Consider the following 15,299-nt stretch of genomic DNA (forward strand, 5'->3'; position numbering starts at 1 on the left):
TTTCTGTGTGCCCAGGAGGGAGTCTCTCATTTGGTATCAGCCATTGATTGAGGTTCTGGGTTTGACCTTGCCACTTTTGGACTCTCGCTTGCTGAGGTGTTCCAGCGAGTATCTCTGTAGATCTTAGAAAACTATTTCTTGATTTAAGTCATTGGCATGCTGGCTGATACCCAAATAGAGGATGAGCCAGAGATGTCACTGCCTTGGTCCTTTCACTATTGGTTGCTACTTCCCAGCGGATGTCAGGAGGTGGTTTCAGCTGATTTTAATGTTTACACTCCAAACCCGGAGGGGGGGGGGTGCTTTCATGTTGCTTCCGTGTGGTCTGATGTGTTACCCATGTGAAATTATTTTTTTAAATATGCATGGCTAGGCCACATGAACCCTCAAACAAGAAATTTATAATACATACATGTTGTGAGTGTTAGTATTCTAGTCGTAGTATCAGGAGTATCTTCAGCATAGCATTTGTGTCCAACCTCATAATAGTGGGTCAGCAGCTATTGGTCCCCTTGCATAGCATTATGTGCAGGCCTCTTGAAGAGACCCTTGTGTGTCTTTTGCCAAGAAATAGGAGTCAAGAATGACAATGACATATCAACTGTATGTGGCAATATGCACTATGTACATTATACTGGGAGTGGGGAGTGTGATGCCTACAGGCACCTGCATAACTTTAAACATCTTCCGTGACACTTCAGCTGGGATTCTTTCAAAAAAAAAATCAAGGACCTCCAGACATTGCCATCTTTATTTTCCATAAATGTCTCTTGACCACATGAGGAGCTTAGATGCATTTTTAGGAAGTAAAGATTGCAGACAGCTTTGGGGGCAGTGCTTTTTCCTTCTGTGGGCCTAGCCACTCACAAAAAAAGGGATTGGAAGAGATCCTTCTTATTAATCTCCTGTTGTGCAGGAAAAGATTCAGAGTACAAATAAAAGCAATAAATGCATGCCTAGCCCTATGTATAAATCTGACCTTCCATCCCCAGTCCTCAGTGGATAGGTACATGTTTTCCCATTCATTAAGGTTAAGTGTTATTTTTTTTAAAAAAAATAATAATAATGTTACACTCTAGAATGATCCTTAGTATCATCAGGACTTTCCCTTGCAGTATCAGGGCTCACCTCCTCTGACATTGCAAAGCATCATTCAATGAATCCAAGTTTTGGCCCAGAAATCTCAGGCCATAAGATAATACCTTCAGAAGATGGGTAGGAAAAGTGATGGTAAACCAGAAGATGGAGGCCACCGAAAAGAGAAAGTCAGAGAAAGCTAAGAGGGAGAGTGGACAAGTTATGTGTCTGAACGGCTGTGAATTGAATGTTTGCAACAGAGAGAAAGAGAGGAGGATGGTGAGGGGCTGAGCAGGAGGAGGGAGGGAATGTTTGAGAGTGATGTAGAAGGGACAATATTTGTCTATATTTTGATGAGCTTGCAGTGCCAAGGAAAAAAGAGCAGTTTGTGAATGCATGTGATTCTATGCATCCATCCATGTCTACTTGTCTGTTTGCCTGATGGGTGTATGGATTTTTGTGCCTATGAATGTGTGTGAGGGGATTGGAATGAAAGAGCACAAGAATATAAAATATTATTTCAGAGAAAATGCTTTGTGTGTTAGGCAACGACACCAATCCTTGGCTTCAGCAAATCCTTGGGGCTAATTTCTTGTTTTTGTTGATTTGCCATGTCTATGCTTTTGTTCGGTACAGTTTCACAGTTTGTTAAATGCGCTCATGGCCCTAAATGAGGTTGGAGAACCTTTGCATTGTATATTACAGCTCGATTGTGTTGTACCAAGAGAAGAGAAAAACATGCATATGTGTGTAAATGCTCATATATGTTTTTTTCTTTATCCTTTTGTTTTTTAATTCACATTTGTACTGGTTTTATTAAAAGGTTGTTTGACCATTCCATGGAGGGGTTTAAAAACTGGGAATTCATGACTACTCATTGCTGGGGTGAAAAAGCAGCTGGTGATTGGATTTTGGAAATTTATGATACCCCATCACAGCTGAGAAATGTCAAAACTCCAGGTATGAATTCCATCTGTTTGTGATATAACTTTAGGGTTAAAGTGGTAGAAAAGTCTTGGATAAACTTAGCCTTTTTGTAATTTTAGTTCTTTATTTTTGATGGGGAAAATTTTAAGTTCTAATGGCCTGGCTTTGTTTTCTGATTGAATTCTTACACAAATTTATCAAGTTGTGAGGTTTGGGGGGTTTATGACTGTTGTTAGAATTCTCCTGGAATCTTCCCACCCTTCATTTATTTTTGATATATTTCTGCAATGTATTTTCCTTCTGCCTCCCACAGCACATTTTCTGATAGTCTCATGTTAGATATTGCAGTTTATATCTCCTGTTCATATTTCATAGGCCTACTCTGTGGTTTAACTGCTCAGAGACTAGCTGAAACGGTATTGTGAGAAAGTGCAATCTTTATGCTCCATCTATCCGAAAAGTGTTTTCAGTGGTGTGGTACTCTGACTAAAAAAGCAGCCTCAAATGTAAGATATCCAAGTTAAAAATCTTTGTTCAGTTAAGAAGCTCAGAAAAAGCCCTCATCAGGTATTATTAAAATGGTTCAACTCACCACACACACTGAATTATGGCTCCATGCAGAATTGTGGTCCCCATTTGTGTAGCTAAGAACATGTTTTTGTTCTTCCAGTCTCAGAAATCTTATTAATTTATTCTTTATTATACAATTTAAGGGTCCCATCTCTTCCCAAACACCCAGACTGACTAACAACAGTGAAAAATATAACACGAACAGTTTCCGCAAGCACACCATAAAATCAAGATTTAAAAATCAAAACAAAAATGGCAATTGAACACAGATTTTTTTTCTTTAACATTCACAAGAGTATACAATAGAAAAATAACTCTTTTTATTTTTATTTGTTACTGGCTCCATGGGATTTAACCTAATAAAAGATATTTCCAAATATTGTAGTGTGTTCTGTATATACTCATGTATAAGTCTAGACATTTTAGTCAAAAACTTGCTAAAACAACTTGGTCAACTTATCTGTCAATGTAAGTATTGTACTAAACCTATATTTATATAAAGAAGCCACCTCTTTCTTTGAAAAGAGTGACAAAAGGCATGAGATTAGTCTGTCCTGGGATGACCTAAAAGAAGAGGGGATCAATATACTACAAATTGCAGGAGAGGATATTTCACCTGAATATTAGGAAGACTTTCCTGGCTGTAACAGCTGTTCAGCAGTGGAACTCTCTGCCTTGGAGTGTGTTTGAAGCTCCTTCCTTGGAAACTTTTAAACAGAGGCTGGATGGCCATCTGTGGGCAGTACTTTGATGGTGCTTTTCCTGTATGGCAAGAATTAGACTAATGGTCCTTGTGGTTTCTTCCAACTCTATGATTCTATTATTATTCTATACTACAGTACAACACCACTTTTGCCTTTTTGAATGGGTGAGGAAATGGAATACAGAATAAGACTGTATCCATAGATATCAGAAAATATTAGAAACATTAGGTATCTGTAGACAAGATACCTAATATCTATTTAGTGTCTATCTAGTATCTATTTATTTTTCCCAAGCTGTCATTATCAGAAACAGGTGTTCTTTTGCAGAAATTTCTGCCATTGTAGAAATGTTTACTGGGAATGTAAATATTCATTTATTTCATTGAATGAAAGAATGCCAGTGTTTTTTCTCTGCCATGATTTTGAGAATTTTTGTGCAAATTTTAAAATGTTTCACATTTTATAATTTTTATCAAAAATGTGCACAAAAATGGGAAGTTGCACAAAGCCTAGTGTTTCACACAGCTTTATCATGGTGTTATTGATAATAGCTATCGTAATTTTATAATAATTAAAGTTGTATTTTCTATTTATAGTTCAAATTCCAATAAAACCTTAAGATACTAAACAGAGATAAACAATCCATATTCTCCATCTAGGAAAATTGAAGGAATGGTCCTTAGTACTTTATGGGACATCGATTCAACCTTATTCTCCAAGAAATGATTTCCCAAAAGCTGAACGAATACGTTCAAGTCCGATAGAAGATCCTACAGAAGATTATGGAGCTGATGATTATGCAGGTAACATAAAGCATTTTCTTTCAAATACAACCATCAATGTATTTGTGCAAAACACAAGGAGGTCCTTTGGAATATGTCCCAGTTCAGAAAACTTTGGATAATGATTGAAGGTGGGCAATGAACCAAACCAGCTGCAGATCAACAGGAGTCTGTCTCAAGGACATTGAATTCCCCTTAATAGTTCAGTTTTTATTTTCTGAGTTGCCAAGTCAAATACATGAAAAAGCCAAAGTAATTTCTAACTTTTACTGAGCAGTAATAGCTGTGATTTCTATTTTATTTTATTTCTACCCTTTTCATTAAAGGTCCATGTAATGCAGAGTGTAGTAAAGTAGGATGTGGTGGGCCAGGACCAGACCATTGTAATGACTGCCTACACTATTACTACAAATCTAAAAACAACACACGGTAAGAAGACAATATGTTGTCTATTGTACACCAAAATGAAGATAATAAGTTTTAACTTATTTGGCAGCCCAGTTTGCCAGGAGACATTTATGAGACCCCTCCATTTTCGGTGTTGCAGTTTGTTTAACACAACAAACAACTTTATAATTAGCAGCAGTAGACTTAGTACATGAAAAGGTAAATATTAGAGCTGAATGCCATTGGGATTTTAAATTATTATTTATTCTATGCAGCTTCAAGATAATGGAATTTGGTGATAAGGTTTGTATGTGTGTGTTTGTGTGTGTGTGTGGAGGTACTCATTATATTTCCAACTACTCCACACACATACACCAGTCTGGCATCCTGCTGGAAGGTATATCCAATTTATTCAGAGAGTCTAACAATAGGCTTCAGGACCCAGAGTGCTGCACCCAGACTCTTAACTGAGGAAAGTTATAGGAAGCATGATTCTCATTCTCCCTTTTTAAAGACAAAATTGATAGTGCTGCTTACAACCTAAAGAGTTCTGACAGTTTGGAAGCACAGTAGCTGAAAGACAGCCTTCTGTTACACTAGCCTGACAAGCCAATTAATCTTCTGCAGTTCCTAAGAAGGATTTTCTCTAGTCCTGCCAATATATTTCAGATCTTTCCCTCGCTTTTGCCAGGTCTACAAGAGCGGGTTTTCTTATGGTCTGTACTAAAGCTGTGAAACATCCACTTAGCCACCTCATGATGCCCTGCAGACAATGCCTTATTTTATTTGGACAGTCAGATGGATTGGACGACATGCACTTAGCCTGCCAAGTTGACTTTTTTTTTCAAAAAGAGGAGAAAGAAAATTAGGGTTCATTTTAGTATGTTTTAATTTAATTTAATTATTAAGAGATATATTTGGAAAATGTTATTGTTGTTGTTTATATCATGATATGTCAGTATTTCTCAACCTTCCTGGTGGGAGGATTCGCCTTCTGTTTCCAAAAAGGAAGATAAGGACAGGTGGAGAGATCTTCAGCTTTCTCTGCCAAAGGGGTTCCTAAGGCAATCAGAAATATATGTTTTCTGATGGTCTTTGATGGCCCCTCTGAAACTCCCACATGACCTTCCCCCAGGGGTCCCAACTCCTTGGTTGAGAAACACTGTGCAATGTAGAGCTGCATCATTCAGTGAAATATGGACTCTTATATGAATGAGGTAGCATTTTCCCCCCCCCAAAATCTGACAGTCTTAACCATTGTTCAGTTAGATTTGCCTGGTGGAATATAGGAAGCATGTATCCAGGAATAAAATTTATATAAAGCAGAAAAAAATGGTTTGTACCACCCTTGGTTATAGTCTGTGCTTTCATAGATAAACTGCCTTCTTAGTTGAAAAAAAAACAAAACAGTATTCTGGGTTGGTTTTTATTCCCCTGTCAAATTTGTTGATAACTTGGGTTGTCTTTTATTATTTTGAACAATGTAGCATCTGTGTTCCCAACTGTCCACCTGGTCACTACAGCGCAGACAAGAAACGTTGCAAAAAATGTTCACCCAACTGTGAAACTTGTTTTGGAAGTCACAATGATCAATGCAATACTTGTAAACCAGGTTACTATATCAATGAAGAGACTAGGAGTTGTTTCACTAGCTGCCCAGATGGATTTTACCTGGATAATAGTAAGTTTTTTGTCATTAATTATTTGTTAGAATACTAGAAATCACTGGAAATTATCATCCTGACATTCTGTACTATTAAGATGTTATTTCTTCAATAGTTTATATACTGCATTCCTATTTTAGCTTAAACACCAAATAGTTTATAACAACTTTTTCAATAAAATAAAAAAGCAGAAAAGAATTGCATTTTAATAAACAACAGAAATTAGAGGAGAGGTAAGTATAAAAAATCCATCCATCACTTAATCTAAAAATCTAATAAAGAAAGTAGACTTTATTTTTTAACAGGTCTAGTAGAGAACCTTTCTGAAGCAGACCTGGCAAGATGGTCCACAGTAACTAAATACATCTTGTCACATCCTAGATCACTTTGTATTTGGAAACATAAGCTATTATCAAATTTACTTTCGCAGTAGTGCAGTCAAATCCATGAATTCATGATTCAGTCTGTTCTCACTTACTTCTGGTTCTTTCCCAGTGTTTGCTGGATCATAGTATTCAAGAATTGACCTCTGAACTAGGTTAGGCACAGTGTTCAGAGTAGAGGCTTTGCGTAGCTGGGCCCTTGTAGAAAGAATCCTAGTCACTGAAAGCTAGTTAAGATAAAATAACCAGAACAGTTTTGTCCTTCTGTACTTTGTGCTTTTGATGCTATAAGCTTTAAGAGTTCCAGAATATGACTCTTGTAAAATGTATAAAGTACAATAGAGTCTTGCTTATCCAACCTTCACTTTTCCAATGTTCTGTATTATTCAACACAGTCTGCCTCCTGCCGAATTCCACAGGTGAGGGAAGTGGAGTGTATATTTACCTGTGAAATAATGTCCAGGATGGGAGAAAGAAAGAACCCTTGTCTGTTTTGGGGTTGAATTTGTAAATATAGTAATTACTACATAATGTTACCATGTATTGAACTGCTTTTTCTGTCAGTTTCTTGTAGAACATAATGATTTGGTGCTTAATTTGTAAAATCAAAATGTAATTTGACAATTAATAGGCTTTTCCTTAATCTTTCCTTATTATCCAGCATTTTCACTTATCCAATGTTCTGCCGGCCCGCGAGACTCTGCTATAGTAAAATTGTAAAAAAGCAGGGAGGGGAAAACCGAGCAAAATACTAATAAAATGATAATTACAAAGATAATAAATGTTTGGTTAATAGATAATAAAATTGTAAAATTGTGGAATAGTAAGTTGAAAAACTAGTAAAAATGGTGAGATTATCAAGTTTATAAAATTACTTAATGCTAAAAATCCCCAACGGGTTTACATTATAAAATCAATTATAGAGTAGAATGCCTAAGTTTGTAAACATCCAAATTAAAACAAATTCAGGAATATCCTGTCTTTGAATGATTTCACCAACCAGCAAACTTTGTGTTGACTTTCTTTAAGTAGTAAGTTACTCTGTTCAGACAGAGGAATAAGCTTTTAAGCTTTTTTTTTTCACTGATCCAATCCCTATCTGAATTTTAACTACTTTATACATAAGCATGTTTTGTTTCAAGATGCTCCATCTTGTATTCCAGCAACAGCTATGATTTTGTGTTGGTAAACATGCCTGTTTGGCCCTGCACCTTCAATAGCTGCTAAAAAAAACCTTTTCCATAGCAGAAAGGGGGGAAAAAGAGAAACATCTCCAAGGCATGAGGTGGCAAACAACATTGGCCATTTATGGCTGCTTCGGATTACAAATTCTTTGGAAATAATCAAATGGACTCTTTACATTCTAAGTCTCTGACCTCTAAGTACTCAAAGGGCCACAAAACTTCCTGATGTCTAACAGCCAGTTCTTCAACTCTAGTGTCTTAAGCTTCTTCTTTTTCCATATTTCTATTTCTGTCTGTTTTGGTAATAAGCAATAATTTCTTAATTAAACTTGATTTGCTGTTTAAGAGCTCTCTTGGAGAATGTTTATCTGTGTTTCCCCTAAGAAAATTTACTTAGTTTGCAGAGGTTGGCATATTCTTCTCAATAATATGGTGGCACTTTTATTGTATTGCTGAATGGGAGTTATGGCCAAGATGCTGTATCATCTGCCATAACTTGAGCAATGAAGCTCTGTCATGGCAGCTGTTTCAGCTAATGCTACTCCTAAAAACTGAATGTGAGCTCAAAAATCTTTCTCTTAAACCAGGTGATATTTTAACCAAAGGTTTCCAAGGTGCCGCAGGTTGAGATGGTAGAAAATCAAGACTATGGTAGTCTTCCTATCATAGGGTGCATTGAAACAGGCAGGGCCATGGCCAGAAAAAAAAAAGGGGGGGGGGGGTTGAAACCTTTTTTTAGTGAATCATGAAGAGTAGTTCCATAACACAAAATAATATAAATTATGTGGTTCATTCTATATATTTATATAGATTTAATTAAATCAAATTTATATTTTAGTTACAAAGTTTCAAGTCTTAAAATACAGAATAAAGGGAAAAGATAAATATAAGGAATTTAACAAGATTATCCTCATGATAGAACAATAGCAATAAATACAGCAAAGTGGGGAATAATGTAAACATGTGTTACCAATGGAAAATGTTTTGAAAGTATAATTTTGTGTAGCACTATTCACAATAATTTTGAAAATAATAATATTTTTTTAAAAAATATATTTTTGAAATTCTATGTAAAATTTGTAAAATCAAAAAGTATTTTCTCTGCAGACAATGTTACTTACTGTTGGAAAATATTTTAATACATAAAACAATGAATTATAAACAAAGGAAATCTTGAAAAGTAGAGATTTCTATCAATGCACAATTCTCATCTCCTTACACCTGGTTTTTGTTGGTTTTGTTTAATATTTTTCATGTCATGCCATTTTTAGTTTGTATTTTCTCCAGGCATGGACCTTAGCAATTATATGAACTTTAGAGTCATTTATGGACCCTGCATGCTTGCCCAGATGTACAGCATTCACTTCCTCTGAGAAAGGCATTACAGGAAGGCAGTGATCTACCTCCAGCAGGAAATATTGGGGTTTTTTTCTGTGCTTCACAGAAAAAGTGTCAGTACTGATTGGAGATTGCAGCTCAGGAGCAGGAAAGGGGAACCTTGGGCGCTGTCATTGACCTGTACATTAATTTCTCAATTTGCAATGGCCTTGTCATTCCCCCTACAAATAATGCTATAATTCTGCTTTCCTTCCCCAATGTTTCTGCTCAGTTTTCATACCATTTTTGTGCAATACATAGATTTGAATTCCTTAGTGAGGAAAGGCAGAAAGATGTCTTTAATGTCTACACAATACAACTCCCTTATCTGCAAATTCATTTATCCATATCCAACAGTATATGTCCTCTCTAGACTTATTCTAGTACCTCCAGTGTGATTCTGTGGCATTCCTAAACAAGAAATCCTTTATTTTAATAGGATTTGCTGTTATTCACAGCAAACCCTATTAAAATATTCACAGTTTTGCATATCTACGCGAAGTCCAGAAGCATATTTTAATTATTTCTTTATTTACCTTATTTATATTCCACCTTTCTCTTCCCCAAGGGGGACTCAAGGTGGCTTACATATGGCACTTCCACAGTGCCTTAAAAACATACAATGGTAACTTAAAATAAACTTGAATGAAAATTAATACATAATAAACATGATTAAATACATTTCAGTGTAATTACACCATCCAGGGTCAAAGTCTAAGGTCATTCCATTGTCAAATTGCACATTTTCCACATTAAAATTACTGCACTATTTTTCAAAAGCCTGCTCCGAGAGCCAGGCTTTTACTCTACTTCTGAAGGCTTGGAGGGAGGGAGCTAATCTGATGTAATTAGGAAGGGAGTTCCACAAGCAAGGGCCACCACCAAGAAGGTGGGACAGAGAGCAGGGCCTCCCCAGACGATATTAATCTCCGAGATGGTTCATAGGGGGGAATACATTCAGACAGATAGGCTATGCAGATATGTAGGTTGTACTACATATGCATTCTAATTCTGTACAGCACAATGTTGATGAATGCCATCTTTTGTAGCTTTACATTTTGTAGCATTCAATGCATTAATAGGTAAACAAAACAAATTAATTGTAGAATATTCAATGTTAATTTGTATTCAGGAGGAAAAGAAAGCAAAGCCTTACATTTTAAAATATACCTTGTTATTTTGGCAAAAGTGAAAAGCTCTACTGTAAGTCAGCCAAAAAACATTTTGCCAAACCAGGCTTTACAACAAAGAATTTTCTTTCAATAAAATAAAATCTTGGATATATGGACATAATTGAAATTATTTGAAAAATGTTACTTTTGTTGCTTTCTAGCTCCCATTTATGGCATCAGGTTAGAAAAAGCAATAAGCAAAGAGACACATCCATAACATTTAATTGAATGTTGTTGAACTATTTTTTTCCTGAACTGCATTTCTTTCTCTTTCCAGATAAGATTGTCTGTCGTAAATGCAGTGAAAACTGTAAGACATGCACTGAATTTCAAACCTGTACAGAATGCAGACATGGCCTAAGGTAAGGAAATAGTAGTTTAAATTCTACATGATAGTCAAGGAAGCATCTGTATATATGAACAGGCAACAATGAACGTTGCATAATATCCTCATTTAACCTCAAGTAAATGTGATAGCATTTTATCATATAGTTATACAGGGTTAGTCAAAATGAATAGGCCAATTCGGCTACAATTAATTTTCTTATTGGCCTATTCATTTTGACTAACCCTGTATATTATCCTGAATAATGTAATTGCGTACATGAATAAAAAGACTGAATTTGAGCAGATTGAAAAACAAATCCCCATTCTTCCATTTTCTTGTGTCTGCACTATTAAAACTTTCATATAGAAAAAAAGAAATTATGAATTAATAATTTGTGCTTGGGCTTCCAAATCTTGTTCACTTGTTCTAATTAGCTCTGTGGCCAGCTAGGAGTTGGCAATGGTGACATGGAAGGTGAAGTGATGGTCCAGCATGGCTAATGTATCAGCTCAGCTGGACCATGTAGACATAAGCCTGCCACTGCTGCAGGTTCAGAAAAGTGAATGTAGCTGCCTCTGGGTGTAGTCCAGAGCATTTCTTCTTTGGATTAGCCCCAAATTTATTGGTCAGTGTAGATGTGGTCTAAATGAAATTTGCAAAATATGCTTCCATACATTGCCCTGCTACATCAGATACATGGAGTGAAGTGCCTATGGGCAATCATTTATATCAATAAACAGTCATAGAATCATGGCATCAAAGAATCATAGTTGGAAGAGACCTCATGGGCCATCCAGACCAACCCCTTGCCAAGAAGCAGGAAAATGGCATTCAAAGCACCCCCAACAGGTGGCCATCCAGCCTTTCTGGTGCAGAGTGTTGCTGATCTCTTTAAGCTGCTCCTCATTGGGCTTGTTCTCTCATCATTTTAGTCACCCTCCTCTGTACACATTCCAACATCTCCCTTGAATTGTGGCACCCAGAATTGCCTACAATATTCCAGGTGTGGTCTGACCAAGGCAGAATGGAGGAGTAGCATGACTGCCCTGGATCTAGACACTAGACTCCTATTTATGCAGGCCAAAATTCAATTAGCTTTTTAAGCTGCCGCATCACATTGTTGGCTTGTGTTTAACTTGTTGTCTACTAGGATGCCAAGATCTTATTCACCAGGCATCCCTCATTCCATATCTTTGCATTTCAGTACATATATATGTCTGTGAATATCAATAGAAATGTCCAACTACATTGGTATAGGATTGTAACCACCAGCAAAAACATTTCTTTTTAATCCATCATTGTTTAATGCATACACTTTTAGATCATAAATGAAATCAGGCTTCATTAATTAGGATAAGTGAGCAATATTTGGAAACAGAAGTACAAATTATTAACTTATAATTTCTTTTTTCTATATAAATGTTTTAATATCATAAGCATAAGAAAATGGTAAAATGGAGCATCATCTTTCAGGCTGGATCTACATTGCCCGATAATGCAGTTTGAACTGCATAATATGGTCAGTGTTGGCTCATGTAATTACATAGGTCTACACCGACTATATAATGAAGTTCAAACTGCATTATAGGACATTGTAGATCCAGCCTTAGTCTGCTCAAATTAAATTTTTTTATTCATGTCCTAAATTATATCAGCCATGCTGGACCATCACTTCACTTTCCATATATCTGTTGCCTGTCCCAGCTGGCCACAGAGCTCCATGTGAGCTGGCCATTGCAGGCACCTCATTCTGACCTCAGCAGAGATACCCACATGACCAGGCAGAAGGAAGGAGCCGATCTGATGTCAGGATAGGGTGTCCATGATGGCCATGAGCTCAGAAAGAGCTCTGTGACTGTGAGCAGAGGAGGAAGGCCTATTTCCCTTACCAGTGAGATTTGAGTTAGTTCTATTTGTGCAGTACAACTGTCTTCTATGGGCTATGATTACCGTTAGTGGGCATAGCGTAATAGAAATTAATTATGCTTGAGCATTTAAGTGCCACACTCTATTTTCTTAACTGAAATATGATTGATTTTGCAGATTTATCTTTAGTATGCATAAGGCACAATGCTTTAATTCTGAACCTATTTAATAGCAGTGGGTTTTTTTTAATTCACTGCAGTATTTTGGATGTTTCTAATTGCTATTCACAAATCTTTATGCTTTATGGTTCGTATGTTTCTGTGCAGTTTACAAGGCTCCAGATGTGTTATCCGCTGTGAAGAAGGGAAATATTATAATGGCAGGGACTGTGAACCATGCCACCATTCATGTGCTTCTTGTGCAGGTATCTCTGATATTTTTAATCAACTGAATAATTGTTATTCCTCTTGCAATATAGTCACAATATTTCCATAATTTGCTAATTGAGGTCCTTGTAATACTGTTTCCTGTGTTACCCCCTATTGATGAAGGCTTTCATAATATTCTTCTAATATCAAGCAGCGGTTCCTCTAATTGATGTGAATGCCACTTGAAAATACTTAATTCATTTGCATTCATTTTTTATTTAGCTGCATGAAAAGAAAGATATTCAGACAAATTGCACAACACTGGACTTTCTTAGAAATTTACCACAGAATTGATATGATATATTTACTATTGCAATTGTGATTTGTAATATTGCTATGAGGAATTTGCTGTAAAAAAAAAAAACAACCCCTCTTGTGCTGTGGATCTTGGCTTCTTATAATCTAAACAACAGTTATGGTAAGCAATTGAAATGCTCATCATGAAATATCTTACAGGATGTAGTTATTTTGATTGAACTTCTAAATTTGCCTAAGCAAAATGAGTTTTCATATGATACATATTTTGTAACACATTGTGTGCAGCTAAAGAAGGAATGCCTAGGATCCATTGCATTTCAATTTCTATTGCCACCAACTTTTCTTTCTGCTGCATTGGAGGTCATTTCAGAAGATTCTCTGAACATTTAGGAAATATGCAATTCTCAGTTGAGCAAGAATTTTGTGAAACTTCTCCTTCAAACAGAAGAGTGTTGGCTCAATGAAAGTATTCACACAGTTATTTCAGTCCCACCAATGTATTTTCAGTAATTGCTTATCTTTCTTTGCACAAGTTTTAAAAAGTGCATATCTACTGTTTTTGCCCCTGTTGAGGATACGTCAATATGTACCTTGTTTGTTCTGTTGGCTTTTGAGGCCCAGGAGCTGATGCTTGTCTAAATTGCACAGAAGAGTATCTTATGGAAAATGGAAGATGCGTGCTAGCTTGCAACAATGGCTACTATTTCGATCAGTCTCTAGAAAATGGATACAAAAGTTGCAAAAGGTTAGTGGGTATTGTCTGTAATCTGTGTTCTGTTTGTGTTCATGCATCAAATGCCTAAATGTATAATGGGTAAAGTATGACTAAATAGAAAAAATGCTGTTGACATGAAGCACCTTAGTAAGTGAAATTTTCATGTGTTACTTTAATATGGACTTTTCATGTGAGTTCTAGAAATTATATGTGATTCCTGTTTTTTCTAAGGATGCATCTACACTGTAGCATTAATGAAATTTGACACTACTTTAACTTATGTGGTTCAGTGTTATGGAATCATGGGAGTTGTAGTGTTGCAAGGTCTCTAGCCAAACTACCACTCCTCTGATTCCATGATATTGAACTATGGCAGTTAAAGTAGTGTCAATCTGCATTAATCCTAGTGTAGATGCCTCTGGTAGCTATGAAACATACTTTGTGTGTTCTGGGGATACACAAAGAGCAATACTGTCATTATTGAATGAGTAAATAACCTTTTTCACTGTCCAAGATAGAATTAATGTTACAATTACATAAATTGAAGTGTAGTATTTGCTGTTTAGTTCTAATTCTGAGATTCTCAAACAAAACCTGCTAGGTTCAGGAAAAAATCAACCTTTTTCATATAGTAACAGTACACTAGAATGATCTTATCAAGCTGCTCTGTGGCAGTGACAAGCAGGATCCACTTCACTGCAGATGGACTTCTGCAGCAAAGACATCAAGCGGCTGCGGCTCTGACCGAACTGGAACTCCACCAGAAAGTCTTCTCCTCAAATCAAGGGATGTGAACCACATTCATCTCCGACTCATTCTGTGGAAGTGGCTCGTTAATAATAATTGTATTTCTATTAATACCAAAAAAAGAAGTGATGGAAGCTACAGGGCTTCAAGGTACCTGAATTGTCAAGCATGACCTAAATCCAATGGGCATGGGAGAAGAATGGAGAGGATGTACAGCCTTTAAAAACTGCCTCAACCTTTTTTTTAAAGGCATGTAGGGAGTTTCCCAGACTAAGAAGAGATCTCTGATTTAAAATAGGTTAAAGAAAGTCCGTTCCAAGTGAGGAAAGAATCAGATAGTCCTCTTAAGTCTCGGATTCTCACTAGTCTGAGAGAGTCTGAGAAAAGAAAAGGTCAGTTGGGAAGTTGGTCAGTGGGCAATAATTGGTTTTTAGTCAGACGAGAACCTGAAGACCCAACTAGGAGACTCAAGAAAGCAGTATACACAATTGAAGAAGCAGAGGCTTCTAATCTGGGAAAAACCTGCTGGGAGAAGTTTGAAAGACAATGGCTGCAGATAAAGAGAAGCTTTCCTGCAATAGTCTGGTGAAACTTCATGTAGGCAACAGTCTAGCACTTGAGGACTTCAACCAGAAAAAGAGAAAGCAGAAGGAGCTAATGGAGGAAGAACACTAGAGGAAGAAAGGGGATTGGAGGAAATAATTGGCACTGTTGGAGGTATTGGACTGCA

At 36.5% G+C, this 15,299-nt stretch overlaps 1 protein-coding gene across 2 annotated transcripts in view; it reads left to right on the forward strand.

The window, feature by feature from the left end:
* The window catches only part of PCSK5 (proprotein convertase subtilisin/kexin type 5), a 321,518-nt gene that overhangs the window by 226,358 nt on the left and 79,861 nt on the right, over positions 1-15,299 (forward strand). For both annotated transcript variants that reach the window (XM_060762183.2, XM_060762182.2), the window contains exons 13-19: positions 1,901-2,037; positions 3,938-4,081; positions 4,387-4,489; positions 5,935-6,128; positions 10,505-10,589; positions 12,748-12,845; positions 13,723-13,852. In XM_060762183.2, the coding sequence (XP_060618166.2) occupies positions 1,901-2,037; positions 3,938-4,081; positions 4,387-4,489; positions 5,935-6,128; positions 10,505-10,589; positions 12,748-12,845; positions 13,723-13,852 (891 nt within the window). The remainder of the gene's footprint in view (positions 1-1,900; positions 2,038-3,937; positions 4,082-4,386; positions 4,490-5,934; positions 6,129-10,504; positions 10,590-12,747; positions 12,846-13,722; positions 13,853-15,299) is intronic.

The sequence above is a fragment of the Anolis sagrei genome, chromosome 2, assembly GCF_037176765.1.
Source record: "Anolis sagrei isolate rAnoSag1 chromosome 2, rAnoSag1.mat, whole genome shotgun sequence".
Taxonomy (NCBI): domain Eukaryota; kingdom Metazoa; phylum Chordata; class Lepidosauria; order Squamata; family Dactyloidae; genus Anolis; species Anolis sagrei.